Below are 22,036 nucleotides of genomic sequence, written 5' to 3' on the forward strand. Positions count from 1 at the left end.
GTCAGGGTATGTTGGGGTAATGTCAGGATATGTTGGGGTAATGTCAGGATATGTTGGGGTAATGTCAGGATATGTTGGGGTAATGTCAGGATATGTTGGGGTAATGTCAGGATACGTTGGGGTAATGTCAGGATATGTTGGGGTAATGTCAGGATATGTTGGGGTAATGTCAGGATATGTTGGGGTAATGTCAGGATATGTTGGGGTAATGTCAGGGTCAGGATATGTTGGGGTAATGTCAGGATACGTTGTTGGGGTAATGTCAGGATATGTTGGGGTAATGTCAGGATACGTTGGGGTAATGTCAGGATATGTTGGGGTAATGTCAGGATATGTTGGGGTAATGTCAGGATATGTTGGGGTAATGTCAGGATATGTTGGGGGTAATGTCAGGATATGTTGGGGTAATGTCAGGATACGTTGGGGTAATGTCAGGATACGTTGGGGTAATGTCAGGATATGTTGGGGTAATGTCAGGATATGTTGGGGTAATGTTCAGGTAATGTCAGGATACGTTGGGGTAATGTCAGGATATGTTGGGGTAATGTCAGGATATGTTGGGGTAATGTCAGGATATGTTGGGGTAATGTCAGGATACGTTGGGGTAATGTCAGGATACGTTGGGGTAATGTCAGGATACGTTGGGGTAATGTCAGGATATGTTGGGGTAATGTCAGGATACGTTGGGGTAATGTCAGGATACGTTGGGGTAATGTCAGGATATGTTGGGGTAATGTCAGGATACGTTGGGGTAATGTCAGGATACGTTGGGGTAATGTCAGGATACGTTGGGGTAATGTCAGGATATGTTGGGGTAATGTCAGGATATGTTGGGGTAATGTCAGGATATGTTGGGGTAATGTCAGGATATGTTGGGGTAATGTCAGGATATGTTGGGGTAATGTCAGGATATGTTGGGGGTAATGTCAGGATATGTTTGGGTAATGTCAGGATATGTTGGGGTAATGTCAGGATATGTTGGGGTAATGTCAGGATACGTTGGGGTAATGTCAGGATATGTTGGGGTAATGTCAGGATATGTTGGGGTAATGTCAGGTATGTTGGGGTAATGTCAGGATATGTTGGGGTAATGTCAGGTATGTTGGGTAATGTCAGGTATTGGGGTAATGTCAGGGTATGTTGGGGTAATGTCAGGGTATGTTGGGGTAATGTCAGGGTATGTTGGGGTAATGTCAGGATACGTTGGGGTAATGTCAGGATACGTTGGGGTAATGTCAGGATACGTTGGGGTAATGTCAGGATACGTTGGGGTAATGTCAGGATACGTTGGGGTAATGTCAGGATATGTTGGGGTAATGTCAGGATATGTTGGGGTAATGTCAGGATATGTTGGGGTAATGTCAGGATATGTTGGGGTAATGTCAGGATACGTTGGGGTAATGTCAGGATACGTTGGGGTAATGTCAGGATACGTTGGGGTAATGTCAGGATACGTTGGGGTAATGTCAGGATACGTTGTGGTAATGTCAGGATATGTTGGGGTAATGTCAGGATACGTTGTGGTAATGTCAGGATACGTTATGGTATCGTGATACGTTGTGGTAATGTCAGTTTACGTTGTGACAATGTCGGAAATGACGTCAGGAAAACTTTCACTGACAACCATCTGACGACCAAAGTACAACGTTGCAGTGCGACGTGCTCACAATAATGTAGCGACATCGTGTGCCTACTGGGCTATTGTATGTGTATTTCGCCACACTGACATTAATTCTGCCCTCTAGCCATCGATTGTAACTAACATAGTGGCTCTGGTATACATACTAGTCCAACAGGTCTAATATAGAAAAGAATGTGATAACCTGATTGTAAAGCATATAACCTAGGTAGAATATCTACAGGGTACATGAACGATGTATCCCTCAGCCGATTGTGTTAACATGCATGTATGTTAAATAGTATTAATATTTATAGGATTTGTTTTAATTATTGATATAAATCGATTTTAACTGGAATATTTTTAAAGTTTACAATACATGTAGATATGTATCAACTAAAGTTTGAAGATGTTTATCAAATATATCAATATTGCAAAGACTAAAATTAAATGAATGATGTTGTACGAAACATTTTTTAAAATAAATGTATTAAAGGTAGGTTTCGCCCAACCTAACAAATATATATATATATTTTAAAATCCGATAGACGGAAGAAAAGATGAAAAAAAAAACATATTAAAAATACCTCAATTTAATCTCGATATGTGTATGAGATTGAATAAATGTGTCTTGAATACAAAAATTGAAGGAAATCCTTGATTTATTACGATTGTCAGCCAGACAGAATATTATGCAAATGAAGCTGCGATAGATTGTGTTGTCGAAGTTTCGCGCATGCGTATTGTTACGCACTAAAAGTAAACAAAATGACTGAACGAAAGCGTGCGAGAAAAGAAAAATGAATCTGTATCGGCAACAAAGACGAGGAAATTAGAATGGAATCGGTAGCACCCTATGATATATCTAGGGAATGAAATTCAGAGATGGTATGTAGCAATAGAAGAAACAGAAGCCACGTCACAAGCGGATCTTGCCCGGATTCTATTGCACGTGGTGAGTTAAATTTCAACACATATGCCAGCGGCACATACAGCGACAGACTTATATAATTACTAGATATATGTTTGATGTACTAAGCTAGCGAGCGTATGTAAGTAACATGAAGTGTTTTAGATGATATGATATGTATAAACAGTCCATCGCACTTCGATTGTTGTTGTTATTTTTTTTACTGAACTGTGGAATTTCGCTATGGAATGCATGATGTGGGCCTACTGGATGCGCGAGAGTATGTGATGGAGCTAGTGTGTGTATGTGTGCTGTATTGGAACGATTGTGAGTTAGGAGTGAGAATGTTTTACCTGTAAATATAATGATTATATGTTGTCGTACTATGTCCACCATGTTGTATGTGTGTATTTCCGTCGTGCGTTAGCTGTCGTGTGATTGGATGTAAGTGAGGGTGGGTGTGTCTATCTGTCGGCGTCGGTGATTGGCCCAGCTGGGTCAATATAGGAGTTTTCACAAAAGATGGCGATGACGTCACACAAAGGTACATCCGGGCGCTCAAAGGTACAACTCCTATATCTGTACACATAAACATTGTGGGAACACAGCCGCTTGCGATGTTTGTTTACATTTTATTGTAATAAATAGTACGGCAATCCGAGAACTATTGCGTTATTTTAATTTCAATAGTTGTAAATAAAACTATTTTACAATAATATACAAATTTAAACATATGGTAATCATATATTTTACTCTGTTTATACTCCATTTCCGACCGCTACGAGAAAACACGGTCGCCATTACGTATAAACATTGACAGATATATTGCAAATATCAACTTGAAACTACAAATTAAATTCAAAGTCCCCCAAAATATGATTATAAGCAATTACTGTTTTCGAAGTGTTACTTGATAAAACACCTTACGATGTGTGATTAGTGCAAATTATACATTTGCTTTCGTAGATTACCTCAAGCCCACGGCAGCCATTACAGTACAGCCGAGAACCCGAATTTCGTCCATTTTCAGTGTCATAAAATCACGTATTCTGGTTATTTTTTTGTCATTAATTTTGGGATTTAGTTTATAACATACAAATGAGTCAGTTTGTAGGTTCTTTTTATCATATTTTTAAACAAAACTTTGTGTATTTAGGATTCTCGAAGCCGTGCGCAATATGCATCCTGGTCGGCATTTACAGTACTACGATCTGTAATTTATATAGAGATTGAACAGTGTTTTGATTGCGTTAAAGGTGGTATGAACGCAATGGGATACAGACATATTCAATGTAGCGCGTTAGCGCTACATGTAGAATATGTCTGTATCCCATTGCGTTCATACCACCTTTAACGCAATCAAAACACTGTTCAATCTATATATTTACATAAATAAATTTACTTTTACGTAAAATTTAAAACGGTGATGGTTGCTAAGTTGGGTAACTACGGTAGTCAGGATGACCGAAGATATAGTTCCGACTGTTGAATGTTATAGCTGCAGTTTGGTTTGAAATACAACAATGACACTTTTCAATTATTTTCAACATATATTTTTTTTCAATTTGATAATATATCAATAATGTCCATTTCGAATAAAAATTGAGATAACCAAGGCGGAACGACTACCTGTATGTATCGTTGTCAGGGTAGGGATGCGGTCCGAAGTGGAGCGAGCCGCCATATTTGATTTTCAACCGAAGAAAGTGACTGTGATTTAGCCTTTTGATGGTATGACCGTTGAGCTGCTGAATGTTTGTCATGTATGTATCGGTCTAAGAACGCGATTTAGACTAAATTTTTCATAGTCATGACTTTTATTTTATTGTACGGAGGATAGACAAGTGTTTGCGTGTGTGTAGGCCTATTTTGAATGCCAAGACGCCCCCATTTAAGCTGATGATACTGTTTCGGATAGGCAACCTGTAATGTTTTTTTTTTTTCTGGAAACCTGTATATGATCTGTTAACCTATTGTTCGCTTAGACGCTCCCAGAATTGTTCACCGACAATAAGATGTTCTGTATACACATGTACAACTGACGTAACTATGGGATTCCCCGAACATTCCTTAGGAAAGTCCCCGGTTGTAGCCCTGACCAGCGATTCATTTTGTAGTTTATTACCGTTACAATGCTTGAACACATATTTTGTTTTGATGTCAAATACATATCTAATTGGATGTAATAAAAACTCTTTATTGTTATTTTAAAATCCGTCAACTTATGACGCAAAATCTTATCGAAGCGTGAACTAGAAGTAGTCCGAACCTGCACTGATTTTTTATTCATACGTCATTGCGTTTACGCTAATTTGAACGCAACTCCCCTCCCGTTGACTATATAGGGACATATGTAAATATATCAATTTAAATGAAGTCTACCTAATATATATTCAAATTATCTAAAAGTAATATCACTTCAATTTGAGACTTCACACAGCAGTCTATGGCATAAAAGCGGCTGAAAATGAATTAATAAAAATGAAATCTGCAGCATGAAAACTGAACGATTTCACCATTTTATTTTTCGAGATCGGCAGCCATTCGTGTACGTACAAATGTATAACACAGTAGTTTAATTACTATTCGTAATTTTGTTACGATGCAAGAGCATTCCATTAAAACAACACGTACATATTAAATAACGAAATACATATCTTAAGCAAGCAATTTTTAGATAAAAGTGTTGGTAATTATTAGTATGATTTATTTCCTCAACAATGCTGCGGCCTGCGGTGATCTACCAGCGACGAAGCCATTCACGAGCGGCCGTAGTCTGGTCAGGTGGTTCACGTTTCGTTTATATCATATCGTGTTGTGAACAGCTTTTTCATGTATAACAGAAACATGATACATTGAAATAAATCATCTATTCATAACAACTTTTTTCACAACCTGAATTTCTACGTATGAACAAAATCGGATACGTGTGCACGTGATGGCCCGGCAGCGCTTCGACACTAAATCTACACAAGTACATGTATATTTAGCAATAAACAAATGAAAATATAAAAAATTCAACATCCGTAACCTGTGAAACAATAAGAAAACATTTCAAAATCAGAATTTGCAAGTATGAAAGTGTAAACTTTTGTCAAAGTATCGATTATGAAGCAGGGATGTACGTTTCTTTTATTGTTTTTATTAGTCGCCATACTGTGTTTGTACCTTTGAGGACTCGGATGTAAACTTTCTGTGACGTCACGCCATCTTTTCTGAAATCTCCTATACCACCGGCGCACGTGTGACCGCTGGGCAGTCTAGAGTAGCTTCGTTGAGCTGGGGGCTGTCCAGTAGATGTCTTTGTATGTAGTCTCTGTGTGAGGGTTGCTTGTTGTGCTGAACTTAAATTGTGAGTCCATGTTAAACTGTGTCACTGTCATGTCCTCCTTGTGTGAGTAATATGTGCGTGCATTGTTGGGAAGAAGCCGGGCGCTGTCCCTTTCTAATTGTAAGTGTCCTAGCGGCGGCCTAGGTAAGAGGGCGGCGTGCACGTGTGTGTACAATGTATATCACCTTTCACCTATAAAAGAATTAATAAACTTACAGAAACGTTCACGTGAGTTCTTTATTTCTTGCGTGTGGTATTTATGCCAATAAGGCCCGAAACCCCTTGCCAGAACCTGGGTCAGGTGTGGTAAGACGTGCGATACGCTTACAGAACATGCCGAGGCAAGACTGTCACTGCTATCCACAGGCGTCTGCATCTGGTTTTGGAAAAATACAATGTCCTACCCCTACTATATGAACAAGGTAAGACACCCCATGAACCGGAAGTTAAGGGTACGCTCCAATTCACTTTGAAATTAGACCAAATTTGACGAAAATATTGAGTGTCCGCTCGTTCAATCAACGTACCTTAATTAAGAATCCTCTTTTTGCAATGTATGCCAGGTTTTTGTCGCGAAGTTACGGTTTTTGATGCTGTGAAACAGCATTCTTAGGTACGCTCGGAGAGCCTGTGCACATCAAAACAATGAAACCACTCCGCGATGAAAATTAAAAGTTGTTTTGCTCATTTCATGTAATACTTAATGGTATGAAAAAAAATCAAACCCCAATATTCAAAACAACAGACATAGAATCTGTACATACGTATACACCATGGATGGAGTGTTTTAAGTGTTCAGTTGGGACTCTATGATATTTGTATTACTCCGAGAACACTGGTGTTCCGAAAATCACGAACAAAGCCTTCTTCGCTGTCTTCCTCCGCGACAGACTTTCGGTGGATTATAGATTGTGTATGTTTGTTTAAATTTTACGTAATTCATGCTAATGATCGATTATTGTAGTCAAATGTTAGGAAGGTAACTGCAAAAGAAAGTTCTTATAACGCTTATAAATTTTTTTGTGTTGGTTGTATTGACGAACTATATCTGAGATATTATTGCGCAGTAAAAGTTAATAGTTTTGAGTACGTGCCTCCTCCCTTGATCTGTCACTGGGAGTTCTGTCTTTTGTTTATCGACAACTGCGGTATATTGGAAGGGAAAAAGTACCAAATCTATCAACATAAACTTACAAAATATAATGATAATATAGATCTATTTATGTACGAACAACTTAAATTGACAAATGAACTTATATTGCCGTGTAATGTACGGTAGCCTTATGAAGACTTGCTAAAGTCCGATGTATTGCAGGAAGTTTTCTTGATGATAGCGTTCTTATGAATTCAAAAGAAATTTGACTGTTATAAGTAACCAAATAATATACCCTTTACTTGACAAACGTATATGGCCATATTTTATTATAAGTCAAAAGTCGGCAAAGCAAAACTCACGATAAATGTTCTGCACGATAATATCTCGCCAACCATGCAGTTCACAGGGACCTGGCACGAAAATTTTTAACCAATAGTATAGTGTACTATAATATATATATGTATATTATTGTTTAAAAATTTTCGTGCCAGGTCCCTGTGAACCAGTTACTGTTAGGCTTACGAAGACTTGCTAAAGTCCGATACATTACATGAAGTTTTCTTGATGTTAACGGCTAGCGTTCTTGTGAATTTAAAAGAAATCCGAGTGATATACGTAATGAACTAATGTACCTTTTATTTGGCAAAAGAATCTGGCCATGATTTATTAGTCAAAAGTCGTCAAAGCAACCCATGTTAGTTTTCTAAAAAGGAAACCAAAACATATCCGGAAAAGGTAATATTTCTAATGTTATATTTTTCCGAAAATATTCTTCAATGTTAAGTGGATATTAAAGGCCCACTACCTTCCCGGAGCAAAATTTAAAGGTTTCTTAAAAACATTAATAACAAAAGAAAATATCTATCGACTTCTGCGACTCTACAAAATTATTGATCTCGTTTTACATTCCTATTTTAAAAAATAAAAGCCGTTTCGGAAAGGTAGTGGCCCTTTAAGATACGAAAATGTTTACTTATTTTTTTTTGTCTTTGAAGAGACATTGATGAAATTGATCATTTAGCAATTAATAAAGAATTATAGAAAAATGATACTCAGATTCTGAACGGTTTCATTGGTGTTGAAATCGTTATTTCAAAAATAATTTAGAAATAAAATTTATTACAGTTATTTCAGGATAATAAGTTATTCAACTTATTGTTCTTGAAAAACTTCAAATATCATAAAATAAATACGGTATATCGTAAATATTTTTTGTTAAACTCCGAAATTCAACACTGCACACTTATGAATAGTTTACTTAACTCTATATTTAAATGAAAAACCAATTTCTTTATTCCTTTGTTTGAGTCCTTCATTCACAGCATCTATGAGTGGCCTTGGCACTTTGATTTGGTAATGTAGTCAACATCTGGTGCATTAAGCGGCTCTTACTTTCCTTTGATTATTGAAGTGCCCAGCAGCTGGGTGCTTATTGGGTTAAATACTGTCACAGTGTATATGTGTTTATCAGCCTGATATACCCCAGGGGTTACTATCACACTGTGGTATAGTAAAACTGAAGGCTCGTGTACATGTGTACACAGATGAAGCACAGTCAGACCTAGATAAGTCGGTCCTTTGATGTTCTACATCAAAAGAATAGATATTCATTATTTACACTGTGGTGGCCATGGTTGTATTGCTTTGAAGTTGTATGGTTGACCTGTGGCTTTTAACTTGGGTCTCTCTCTACACAATCTTCAAAGGAAGATTTTAAAGGCCTGTGACTAGTCAGTGTTTTTCTCCTGAAAAATATGCCTTCAGTTAAAGATGCTCCACCGCTGACAAATGGTTTTTTTTTTCTATCAAAAACAGGAGCAGACGATTTAGTATTTTTCTTCAGTTACAAAAGTTACTTACTTTACATGTACACCATTACCACCATTGAAAAATTTGAGCTTCTAATTGATGCTGTGAAACAGCAATCATAGGTACGCTAACCAAGCCTGAGCACATCAAAACAACAATAAGAATCCGCGATGAAAATTAAATGCTGTTTTGTTACTTTCACACCCTAATTGAAGGTATAAAATAATAAAACACACATGTATAATAATTGTCACAACGATAATCAATGTGTACAATTACGCAATCAGTGATGTTTTCCGATGTTTACTTTCTATACGGCTAGATTCCCTTGCCTAAAATACCCGGGTATCTTACGTGCGTTTGTTAAAAAGTTCACTTAAACTGCACAGTTTTGCTATATTGGATAGTATTAGTCGTTTACGATGGTTAAGATCTTGTGTATTCCCGAAAATCACACACAACGCCTTCTTAATTTATTCCTCCGCAGTAGATTTTCTTAGTTAATCTATCTAGGTGAATGGTACAAAATTGATGCTATAAATGATGATAATTATGTTTGTTTTGATGATTTATACAAAAAATAATATTTAAATGTGTTTGCAAAAGTCTTTTATTTGGTTGACGTTGCGAACTATATCTGTTTAAATTACTACAGCTGTACGCTCTCTTCCATCTAGATATGTGAAATCTCAAGTTGCCTCACTTTAAACGTCATTGCTATTAGGCCTTTCATTGCAGGAATTAATTATTTATAGCTACCTTTTAATTATTTAACTTAAGATCAATTCAAACAAATACATATAGAAATTATGCATGTGGTGTCAACCTCTAGTCAACATCAATTCCATTTTTCTTTTTTTTTTCTGAAAACATACAGTAGTAAAACGAACTATATCTGATGAAATTACTACGCTCTCTTCCATCTAGAGATTTGAAAGCTCGAGTTGCCTCCCTTTAAACCTCATTACTGTGTTACCGTAGTGAATCTGTTCAAGGCGTGTTTAAACAAAGATACACAACATATTTGCAACAATGTTCCATAACATCAAAGGATTGTTGTAAAAGGTAAATTTATGACTTTTTATTTGACAAAAGTATCTGGCCCTGATTTATAAGTCAAAAGTCGGCAAAGCAATGTGATACACACATGCAAGCAGCTATGTTAGTCTCGCAATATTTCTGTTGTTATTAAATGGATATTAATTAACTCATTTTCTTTTCTTTTAAAGAGACATTGATGAAATTGATAATTTCAGTAATTAGTATGTGTATATTGATTACCTACATGTATTAAACGAAAATGGCACTCAGATTTTTACCAGATTTATTGGTTTGATAAATGTACTTATTTCAGTAATTATTATTATTTCCTTTATTTCCTCCAATATTGAAGAGTTTACAATACATAAATCTGTAAACATTCTAACATACACAAGTTACACACATTTAAATATCTATCAATAGAACCCTGAAAAAACCATTAGATATTCGTTTATCCTTCATGATTTGCCTTTATCTAATATTACGGAGTTAGCTGCTTATAATAAATGGTAGCTACAAAACATATGTAGACATTATCATTTTATGATACATTACAGTCTTTGTAATCGAGAAATATGACGTATACAAAAGTCTATAAACACATGGCTCACAAAATCAATACCTAATGCAAGGGCAAATACTCTGGAGTGTGCAAATACAGATTAAGCATTGTATGACCCCAAGCAATTGAAGTTAATACAATTCAAATTTTTGCCTAAAAAAAATAAAAAGAAACTGAATGGCAGGTCAGTTAGTGGATACCACTTTGTACGAACATTTTGTTAACAATAATAATTGAATTTAGTCTGAAGTCTTCCATTTCATTTTGAGATAAATGATAGTTAAATAGTCCACCAAGAAGAACATGCAGTAGATGATATTTTGACATTGAATTGAGATAAAAAACAAAGATAAAAAAATCACAGTACTGATAATACACCACAATTGGTCTCGCAAGTTCTCAGTGTGGCTACATTCAAGTACACTGTGCAATATGAGATCATTATACATTAGACCACAAAAATGACACAAATATAAATTTTCATTATCGCGCATTTCTACGCTTATTTTAACAATTCGTTTAATGAACTATACTTGGAAAATGCAGGATGACCTATTGTCATCATGCACCGTCCGTCGTCGTGCGCCGTGTGGCGTCCGTCGTCCGCCGTCCACCGTGCCTAAAACTTTTCATTCAAATGACTTAAGCTTCTTCTCAATAACCGAAAGGCCCAGGGTACTGATCTTTGGCCTGTAGCATGAAGGGCTACCAAGTTTGTTCAAATGAATGACCTTGACCTTCATTCAAGGTCACAGATGTCAAAAAGGCTAAAATCATTAAACGACTTCTTCTCAAGACCCAGAAGGCCCAGGGTACTGATATTTGGCCTGTAGCATGCTGGGATGAAGGACTACCAAGTTTGTTCAAGTGAATGACCTTGACCTTCATTTAAGGTCACAGGGGTAAAATAGGCTAAAAATCCTTTAAACAAGTTCTTGTGAATAACTAAGAAGCCTAGAGACCTGATGTTGGACCCATAACATGCTTGGATAAAGAGCTACTAAGTTTGTTCAAATTAATGACCTTGATCTTCATTGAAGGTCACAGAGGTCAAATAGTCTGAAATCTTGAAACAACTTCTTCTCAAGAACCAAAAGGCCCAGTATACTCATATTGGGCCTGCAACATGCTGAGATGAAGAGTTACCAATTTTGTTCAAATGAATGACCTTGACCTTCATTCAAGGTCACAGGGGTCAAATAGGCTATCTTTAAACAACTTCTTGTGAATAACTAGGGGCCTAGAGACCTGATATTGGACCAGTGACATGCTGGGATGAAGGGCTACCATGTTTGTTCAAATGAATGACCTTGATATTCATTCAAGGTCACAGGGGTCAAATAGGATAAAATCTTTAAACGGGATGTGGGTTCGAATCCCATGTGAGGCAGTTCCAGGTACTGACCGCTGGTCTGTGGTTTTTCTCTGTGTGCTCCAGCTGTCATCCACCAACACACCTGGCATGTCCTTAAATGACCCTGGCTGTTAATAGGACATTAAACTAATAAAAGCAAACCTTAGGTCTGTCTGTATTAAATCTGTTTTCAATTTTTTAGTCATACATATATGTATAAAGTCTCTCCCAATGGTTTAACTCAAAAGGCTGCTTGTTTCATTATTCCTGTCTTATTGACTTGTTTTATTATATAATTATGATATATCTCTGTATTGTAATTTGGGCCCAGTTTCATGAACATTCCTTAAACTTAAAGAATCCCTTTTGGCCTTAACTTAAAATTCTCCATAGGAAAGCATTACAGTACATGTACAAAATTTTGAGAAATGGCCTTTAACTTAAGATTTTCTTTAATGCTTTTCTATATGGAGAATTTTAAGTGAAGGAATTCCATAATGTTACTCAATGTTCTGGAAATTAGGCCTTGACACCATTATTTTTTTCAAAGAATTCTAAATAATCACATCGTCCACAAAGTATTTGATTCTAGTGGGTCCGTTTTATATCCTGCATTCGCCTTCTTGGCAACGTCAATTCATGAACCTCAGAAAATATTTGATTGATCCTGTCTATTGCCTCTGTTGGTTCTGCACTCTCACTTGTATTCTTTTCCTTAATTCCCATCCTCAAATCACTGGGGAGTTTTATCAATGTTGGTTTGGCTGCCGCCATTGATCCATTCTATCTGTCTAGATCAGTTTCCAGCATAAAGTAGTGGTTGGTCGGATGACGGGTTAAAGTAATAACATAGATATGTGCCGTAACTGGGCGAAATTTTTTCACATGTTATTTTTTTTCTCATTGATCTATATAAAAACCACAAAGTTTAATGATTAAAGCTGTGAAAATCTTCCAAACAGCTTCAGATGCCTTATAAACGTTAGTTACAACACAAATTATACATTGTAAAATACTTCTTTTTAGCTATAGGCTTTGTTTAAGGTGGAAACATCTCAGAAATCACATAGAACTACTAATCACAATTAAGATATGGACTTATATTGTTGACCACCATTTGGCTTCATGGTCTGACCGTATGTAATAATTTATCTGCACTATATTCAATATAATGAAATATGTCACATATCCTTTCGACGGCCGGCAGGATTCGAACTTGACTCAATTTTGATAGTAGGTTATTAGCTCACCTGGCCCAAAGGGCTGGTGAGCTTATGTCATGGCGCGGCGTCCGTCGTCCGTCCTTCCGTCCGTCCGTCGTCCGTCTGTCCGTCAACATTTCCTTTAAATCGCTACTAGTCATAGAGTTCTGCATGGATTGTAACTAGATTTGGCCACAAACATCCTTGGGGGAAGGGGAACAGAACTTGTATAAATTTTGGCTCTGACCCCCCCGGGGGCAGGAGGGGCGGGGCCCAATAGGGGAAATAGAGGTAAATCCTATAAATCGCTACTTGTCCTAAAGTTCTGTATGGATTGTAACCAAATTTGGCCACAAACATCCTTGGTGGAGGGGGAACAGAACTTGTATAAATTTTGGCTCTGTCCCCCGGGGGCAGGAGGGGCCGGGCCCAATAGGGGAAATAGAGGTAAATTCTTTAAATTGCTACTAGTCATAGAGTTTTTAATGGAATGTAACCAAATTTGGCCACAAACATCCTTGGGGGATGGGAAACAGAACTTGTATAAATTTTAGCTCTGGTCCCCCGGGGGCAGGAGGGGCGGGGCCCAATAGGGGAAATAGAGATTAATCCTTTAAATCGCTACTAGTCGTAGAGTTCTACATGAATTGTAACCAAATTTGGCCACAAACATCCTTGGGGGAAGGGAAACTGAACTTGTATAAATTTTGGCTCTGGTCCCCGGGGGCAGGAGGGGCGGGGCCCAATAGGGGAAATAGAGGTTAATCCTTTAAATCGCTACTAGCTGTTTTCATAGAGTACATGAAAACAAAATCTGTTGTATACAAAACACACAAATATTTAATTTGTTCTTCAATCATCATTCTGTAAACTTGTACATATACAGCCTTTTAAATATTTCATATAGAACTCTGAAAAACCCTTGTTTTGTTTATCCTTCATGATTTATTCCTTCTTTCCATATTACAGAGTTAGCTCCCTTGCTAGTAGCTGGTATGCATTGTGACATTATCATTTTATGGATGCAATTCACTTCTTTTTCTTCGAAAAATATGACGTTTACGCACGCAAACACATGCCGTCACAATCAATACCTACCTGCAAGGGTAAATAACTCTGTAATGTGCAAATACAGAATATCATTGTATGACCCCAAGCAATTGTTCTTAAATATTGTTTTATTTCTGTTTCAGACTGAATGGCACTGGTTAGTGGCTTCACCTGTATTAACAACAAGCTTGAGTTTCCTTGACGGACTGATTTAACCATATCACAATTAGTCAAGGTATGATCAGTGGCAGATGATTCCTTATTCATATTTCAGAATATTCGACATTATGCAGTTATGGACTGGGATTGAGGGCAACAGATGATTTGTTGGACCCAAAGACAAACTGTTGCCCAAAAACCCAGTCGATAACTGTTTTGTTATACTCATTGACTCAAAACAATGCATTGAAGTCACAAATGTAGGTGTGATATCACTCCTGTCCAACAGCACATTTAAGCAGTCGATTTTTACAGTTCTTTGTTCCGCGTGACGGAACAGTTCATTTATTGGCATTTTAAGGTCATCTGACCCGAAGGGTCAGGATGACCTATTGTCATCATGCACCGTCCGTCGTCGTGCGCCGTGTGGCGTCCGTCATCTGCCGTCCACCGTGCCTAAACTTTTCATTCAAATGACTTCTTCTCAATAACCGAAAGGCCCAGGGTACTGATATTTGGCCTGTAGCATGAAGGGCTACCAAGTTTGTTCAAATGAATGACCTTGACCTTCATTCAAGGTCACAGATGTCAAAAAGGCTAAAATCATTAAACGACTTCTTCTCAAGACCCAGAAGGCCCAGGGTACTGATATTTGGCCTGTAGCATGCTGGGATGAAGGACTACCAAGTTTGTTCAAGTGAATGACCTTGACCTTCATTTAAGGTCACGGGGTAAAATAGGCTAAAATCTTTAAACAACTTCTTGTGAATAACTAGGAGGCCTAAAGACCTGATATTGGACCTGTGACATGCTTGGATGAAGGGCTACCATGGTTGTTCAAATTAATGACCTTGATCTTCATTCAAGGTCACAGAGGTCAAATAGTCTGAAATCTTGAAACAACTTCTTCTCAAGAACCAAAAGGCCCAGGATACTCATATTGGGCCTGCAGCATGCTGAGATGAAGAGTTACCAATTTTGTTCAAATGAATGACCTTGACCTTCATTCAAGGTCACAGGGGTCAAATAGGCTATCTTTAAACAACTTCTTGTGAATAACTAGGAGGCCTAGCTAGAGACCTGATATTGGACCTGTTAACATGTGACATGCTGGGATGAAGGCCTACCATGTTTGTTCAAATGAATGACCTTGATATTCATTCAAGGTCACGGGGTCAAATAGGCTAAAATCTTTAAACGGGATGTGGGTTCGAATCCCATGTGAGGCAGTTCCAGGTACTCACCGCTGGTCTGTGGTTTTTCTCTGTGTGCTCCAGCTGTCATCCACCAACGCACCTGGCATGTCCTTAAATGACCCTGGCTGTTAATAGGACATTAAACTAATAAAAGCAAACCTTAGGTCTGTCTGTATTAAATCTGTTTTCAATTTTTTAGTCATACATATATGTATAAAGTCTCTCCCAATGGTTTAACTCAAAAGGCTGCTTGTTTCATTATTCCTGTCTTATTGACTTGTTTTATTATATAATTATCTCTGTATTGTAATTTGGGTCCAGTTTCATAAACATTCCTTAAACTTAAAGAATCCCTTTTGGCCTTAACTTAAAATTCTCCATAGGAAAGCATTACAGTACAGATTTTGAGTAATGCCTTTTAACTTAAGATTTTCTGTAATGCTTTTCTATATGGAGAATTTTAAGTGAAGGAATTCCATAATGTTACTCAATGTTCTGGAAATTAGGCCTTGACACCATTATTTTTTTCAAAGAATTCTAAATAATCACATCGTCCACAAAGAATTTGATTCTAGTGGGTCCGTTTTATATCCTGCATTTGCCTTCTTGGCAACGTCAATTCATGAACCACAGAAAATATTTGATCGATCCTGTCTATTGCCTCTGTTGGTTCTACACTCTCACTTGTACTCTTTTCCTTAATTCCCACCCTCAAATCACTGGGGAGTTTTATCAATGTTGGTTTGACTGCCGCCATTGATCCATTCTATCTGTCTAGATCAGTTTCCAGCATAAAGTAGTGGTTGGTCGGATGACGGGTTAAAGTAATAACATAGATATGTGCCGTAACTGGGCGAATTTTTTTACATGTTATTTTTTTTTTCTCATTGATCTATATAAAAACCACAAAGTTTAATGATTTAAGCTGTGAAAATCATCCAAACAGCTTCAGATGCCTTTTAAACGTTAGTTACAACACAAATTATACATTGTAAAATACTTGTTTTTAGCTATAGGCTTTGTTTAAGGTGGAAACATCTCAGAAATCACATAGAACTACTAATCACAATTAAAATATGGACTGAAATTGTTGACCACCATTTAGCTTCATGGTCTGACCGTATGTAATAATTTATCTGCACTATATCAATATAATGAAATATGTCACATATTCTTTCGACGGCCGGCAGGATTCGAACTTGACTCAATTTTGATAGTAGGTTATTACAAATGCCATCTATGAAAGCAGTTTGCATCTAGATTTCGGTTTGATGCCATTTTCACGATGATAACAAACAGTACACACTACAAACAAGCAAAAACAGTCACCGGAAGTCCCCTAAAGGTCACCACGCACGGGTCATGGGAGGCAGAAACCTGCGCGTGGGACTTTTTTTTTTTTTTAAATCGGTGCTATTTTACCCTTCCTTTTCCCTTTCTCTCTATTTTCTATTACTTTGATATCTCTTCTATCGTTTAAGACCATCTGCATGTCTGTATCTTGATCATTAAGCTCACAACGACAGGTTTCCAGGCACACACTAAAATCCGGATTTCAGACCTCAATTTTTGACTTATTTGGGCATGTTCAGAGGTGATTTGTGACGTCACTAATGCAATGACCGAATCGATATTGACATGCTATATAGGGATGAACATCTCCTTTTCAAAAAACTAGTATTTAGTTTTCAACGGTCTCAGTGGGGCTCCAGAAGGGTGCATGAAATGGGGCAAATGAATAATTACGCATAACTACGTTACGGCCGTCCAAAGGATATAAACTAAACAATTGAAGTCATTATGGGTAATCTATGTTAAAAGTGAAGATTAATTTCAATGTCTTACCATGTGGTGCAGTGATAATCAACTAATGTGTGCGCGTAATTAGGACGACAACAGGAAACATAATACCACTCGCATGATAAAAATAACATTTAATTTATTTTTAGTAAATTGTAAGAACATGTTGAAAAAGCAGCTTTATTTTTCCTGATATTTGATTTTGGGAATCAAGAATGGGATTTAAATTGTCATAAAATGTTCTTAGCACAGATACAGATTAAAAAAAAATTCTCCAAATTCACGGAAAAAAAGTCTTGAAGTAAAGAATTAAATTGGTTTACATGATTGCATCCTTGATACTCCAGGGGTTACTACATGTATCATATATATATATCACTGATGCCACATCCACTTCTGAACTACACTGAAAGCAACATAAGACATGAATTTGGTCCTTTGATGTACATGTACAGCAAATCAAATAACGGTACACTGTGATTGACTGTGTGGCTTTGAAGTCATGCGCTCTCTCTGTAATCTCCAAAGGATTGTGATAGGCCAGTTTTTTCTCCTAGGCTGCTTCCAGTTTTACTATAAAATAGTCCAGGGATACATGGATATAACATCAGTGATAGTAATCCATGGAGCGCCGAGGATGACAGTATTGCATTGCTTGCTTTCCCATGCTGATGTTTCAGTCCATACATTGTAATTTAACACATTTTTTTTATATTTCAGATATAAATTACAACGGAAAACTTCAAAGGAGGAGATAACCCATCAAAAGGATATAAATCATTTGAAGGTAACGAAGAGAGAATTCCCAACTTCCCAACAGCGCTACTGTTATTGGAAAATATTGATTGATGTCGATACAGCATACTTAATATCAGCTATATTGATTAAAGTAAAAATTCTCCAAAAGGAGATTCGACGAAACATTTGACTACAGACAAGTCATAAAAAATCTCCATGGAGAAATCTTTGCAAAGTGATACACCGACAATGGATAGATTAACCAATCAAAGTGGTTCTATAATAATGCGTACTGAAGAGAAGTCAAATGATGTGTGTGATACCAAAGACCAAACGCTACAGGCACACGGCATGACACATACAGGAGAGAAGCCAAACGAATGCGATGTGCATGGTGAGGGATTTATCGTAGACCAAACAATACATGCACACATCATGGATATGATGGCACGTGCACATTCAGGAGTGAAACCAAACAAATGTGATGTGCGTGGTGAGGGATTTAACGAAGACGAAACGCTTCAAGTGCATGCAGGAGAGAAGATCAACCAAGGTGATTTGCGTGGTGAGGGATTTAACGAAGACCAATCGCTTCAGGCACATAGAGGAGAGAAGCCAACCGATTGTGATGTTCGTGGTGAAGGATTTAATGAAGACCAAACGCTACAGGTGCATGCAGGAGAGAAGTCAAATGAATGTGATGTGCGTAGTGGGGGTTTTAATAGAGACCAAATGCTACACGCTCATACAGGAGAGAAGCCAAATGAATGTGATGTGGGTGGTGAGGGATTTAATGGAGACCAAACCTTACAGGCACACATGATGGATATGATGGCACATGTAGGAGATAAACCGTTCAAATGTGATGTCTGTGGTAAAGGCTTTAGTACGGCGGTGAGTCTTAAGAGGCACAACAGCATTCATACAATGGATAAACCACACAAATGCGATTTCTGTGAGAAGGGATTTAGCCAGGCAAGTGCCCTACAGACACACATGAGGACACATACAGGAGAGAAACCTTACACGTGTGACATTTGTGGAAAAGGGTTTAGCAGAAAGAACCTACACCAGAGGCATATACGAGCACATACAGGGGAGAGACCATTCGAATGTGATATCTGTGGTAAGGGCTTCAGCGACACAAGCTATCTACGGAAACATCTCAAGGTACATGCAAAAGAGAAGCAATACAAATGTGAAGTCTGTGGTAAGAGGTACGATCAGGCTGATTACTTAAATGCACATCTAAAAACGCACCAAGAAGAGACGTCTTACACGTGTGATATCTGTGGTAAGGTGTTGGGCAGGCCAGGTCTCATGAATCGACACCTCAGGATGCATACAGGAGAGAAGTCGTACGAGTGTGGTGTATGTGATAAGGAATTTGATACAGCGCAATTGCTAAAGAGACATTTCAGAACACACACGGGTGAGAAACCGTACAAATGTGATGTCTGTGACAAGGGATTTAGCGAGTCAAGTACACTATATAAGCACAAGAGGGTACATACAGGAGAAAAGCCATTCAAATGTGAATTTTGTGAAAAGAGATTCACTCAGCTTGGGCCCCTACAAGTGCACACAAGAATACATACAGGAGAGAAACCGTACAAATGTGAGGTCTGTGGTAAGGGGTTTGGTCAGGGTAGTACCCTACATATGCACATGAGGACACATACAGGAGAAAAACCTTACACATGCGGCGTATGTGGAAAAGGATTTGGCAGGAATGATATTCTACAGAAACACGTAAGAGCACACACCGGAGAGAAACCATACATATGTGATGACTGTGGAAGGGCCTTTACTCAGGCAAGTTCGCTTTACAAGCACACCAAGACGCACGAACGAAACGCCTACATATGCAAGGTATATGGCAAAGAATTTGATAAGAATGAAACTGGACACAAGCGATTCAAAACATCAATGGCGGAAAAACGTACAACTATATTGTCTGTGGTTAGGGGCTTAGTCAGTCAGAAAACTTCAACAAACATTTGAAAAAACAAAATTCAACAAACGTCTGAAAACGCAAACTTCAACAAACATCTAAAAACGCAAACTTCAACAAACGTCTGAAAACGCAAACTTCAACAAACGTCTGAAAACGCAAACTTCAACAAACGTCTAAAAACGCATCAAGGAGCGAAGTCTTATAAATACAAAAGGTTACATCTAAACTGCCTGGTAAAGGGCTTAGTCTGTCAGAAAACTTCAAGAAACATCTGAAACACATCAAGGAGCGAAGTCTTAAATACAAAAGCGTACATTTAAACTTTCTGGTTAGAGGCTTAATAATTTGTCAGTCAGAAAACTTCCAACAAACATCTGAAACCGCATCAAGCAGAGAAGTGTTATACAAAACTGTTCGACTATACTGTATGTGGTTAGGGGCTTAGTCAGTCAGAAAACTGTTAAACAAACATCTGAAAACGCATCAAGAGAGAAGTCAGCTCATACTGATATGAAATTCCCATCATATGATGGTGAAATTTAAAGCTCTCCATTGTCTTTGAAAGGGCACGAGGTGTCACATATGCTGTAGAGACTTTGCCCGGTATGCATGACTCAACGGAAGTTGAGCAACAATTTTTAACATCGACTGACATGGTTGGGAATGTGTTAATTTGAGTAAAAAACCTACCAATCAAGAAACATGTATTGAGACTACCATTGTGTATAAACAAACTCGTGAGACAACCGGTGTATGTGATTTAACTCGACATACTCTGATCTAGGCCGTCAATGTAAATGAGAAATCAACTAGTACTGCGGGATATGTGAATAAAGCTTGTAGTGACATCTTATATTTATTTGATAGCTAATCAAGACGATATAATGTAGCCAGTTTTAGCTTTATTTCTCTTTTATCAATAAATATCTATATGTATAGATCCTGGTGTCTTGGGAATTGTTTTGCTGTTCAATTGATTTTTATAATTAGGCCACCATCATCTGATATGATGGGGGGTTATTCAAATTGTCTTTCGTCCTTGGTCTGTCGTACGTCGTCTGTTTTCTGGCATCTGTTGCCTTAGTAAGCAATGCTTGTTATGCTATTTCTTGAGAAGTACTCTACGGATATTTCTCCAATTCCATTGGTCCCTAAGAGTATCATGCTGATTTTAAAACTAATCGGAAAAACAATATGGCCACCAGGCAGCCATCTTGGATTTTGGCAGTTGATGTTTTTTTACCGCATTTTCTCAAGAATTACTCAACAGATATCTCTCAAATTTCACATGCATGATTCCCATGGTCCCTTAGAGTGTCATGCTGATTTTAAAACTGATCGGTAAAACAATGTGGCGGCCAGGCCGCCATATTGTATTTTGATAACATATTTAATTTTGTTACCGCTATTTCTCAAAAAGTGCTGAAAGGATTTGTCTCAAATTTCATGTGCAAGTTCCCCTATGACAGTAGTTTTGAATACTTCATTTTGGGACCAATCGGTGAACAAGATGGCCGACAGCCCGCCATCTTGGATTTTGGTGATCGAAGTTTGTTACCGATATTTCTCAGAAAGCACGGAATACATCTGTCTCAAATTTCATATGTATATTCCCCTATGGCCCTAGTTGTGCATATCGCATTCATTTTGGGACTGCCTGCAGGTCGCCATCTAGGATTTTAATAGTTGGGAGTTTGTTATCGCTATTTCTCAGAAAGTATTGAAGCAATCTATCTCAAATGTAGTACAGTACATGTATGTTGTACGTGGTATGTAGTCAAAGTTTGAAATACAGAGAAATTATCCTAACATTGATCACTCTTTGGTAGCCACCAAGATCCTTATGGTCTCTCGTGTATGATATTTTCCTTTTTTTAGCCCATCATCATGGCGGGCTATTCAAATCGCCTTTCATCCGTGGTCCGTTGTCCGTCCGTCCGGCCGAGTGGTAAAGATGTACCGACATCGAATCACATGCCCTCCACCTCTGGGTCGCAATTCGAATCCTATGTGGGGCAGTTGTCAGGTAATGACAGCTGGTCGGTGGTTTTTCTCCGGGTACTCCGGCTTTCCTCCACCAACAAACCTGGACGTTAAACTAATCAAACCAAACCGTCCGTCCGTTAAAAAATCTTGTTATCGCTACTTCTCAGAAAGTGCTGAAGGGATCTTTCTTAAATTTCATATGTAGGTTCCCCTAGAGCCCTAGTTGA

The 22,036-nt window shown here is 37.8% G+C and overlaps 1 protein-coding gene across 1 annotated transcript in view; it reads left to right on the plus strand.

Moving 5' to 3' along the window:
• Positions 1-20,187, plus strand: part of LOC138306383 (zinc finger protein 234-like) — a 156,696-nt gene extending 136,509 nt beyond the window's left edge. The window contains exons 2-3 of the mRNA XM_069246821.1: positions 14,117-14,208; positions 17,849-20,187. Of these exons, the coding sequence (XP_069102922.1) occupies positions 18,083-19,870 (1,788 nt within the window). The 5' untranslated portion in view covers positions 14,117-14,208; positions 17,849-18,082 and the 3' untranslated portion in view covers positions 19,871-20,187. The remainder of the gene's footprint in view (positions 1-14,116; positions 14,209-17,848) is intronic.
• The last annotated feature ends 1,849 nt before the right edge of the window (positions 20,188-22,036 follow it).

Source organism: Argopecten irradians, chromosome 13 (genome assembly GCF_041381155.1).
Source record: "Argopecten irradians isolate NY chromosome 13, Ai_NY, whole genome shotgun sequence".
In the NCBI taxonomy this organism is placed as follows: Eukaryota; Metazoa; Mollusca; class Bivalvia; order Pectinida; family Pectinidae; genus Argopecten; species Argopecten irradians.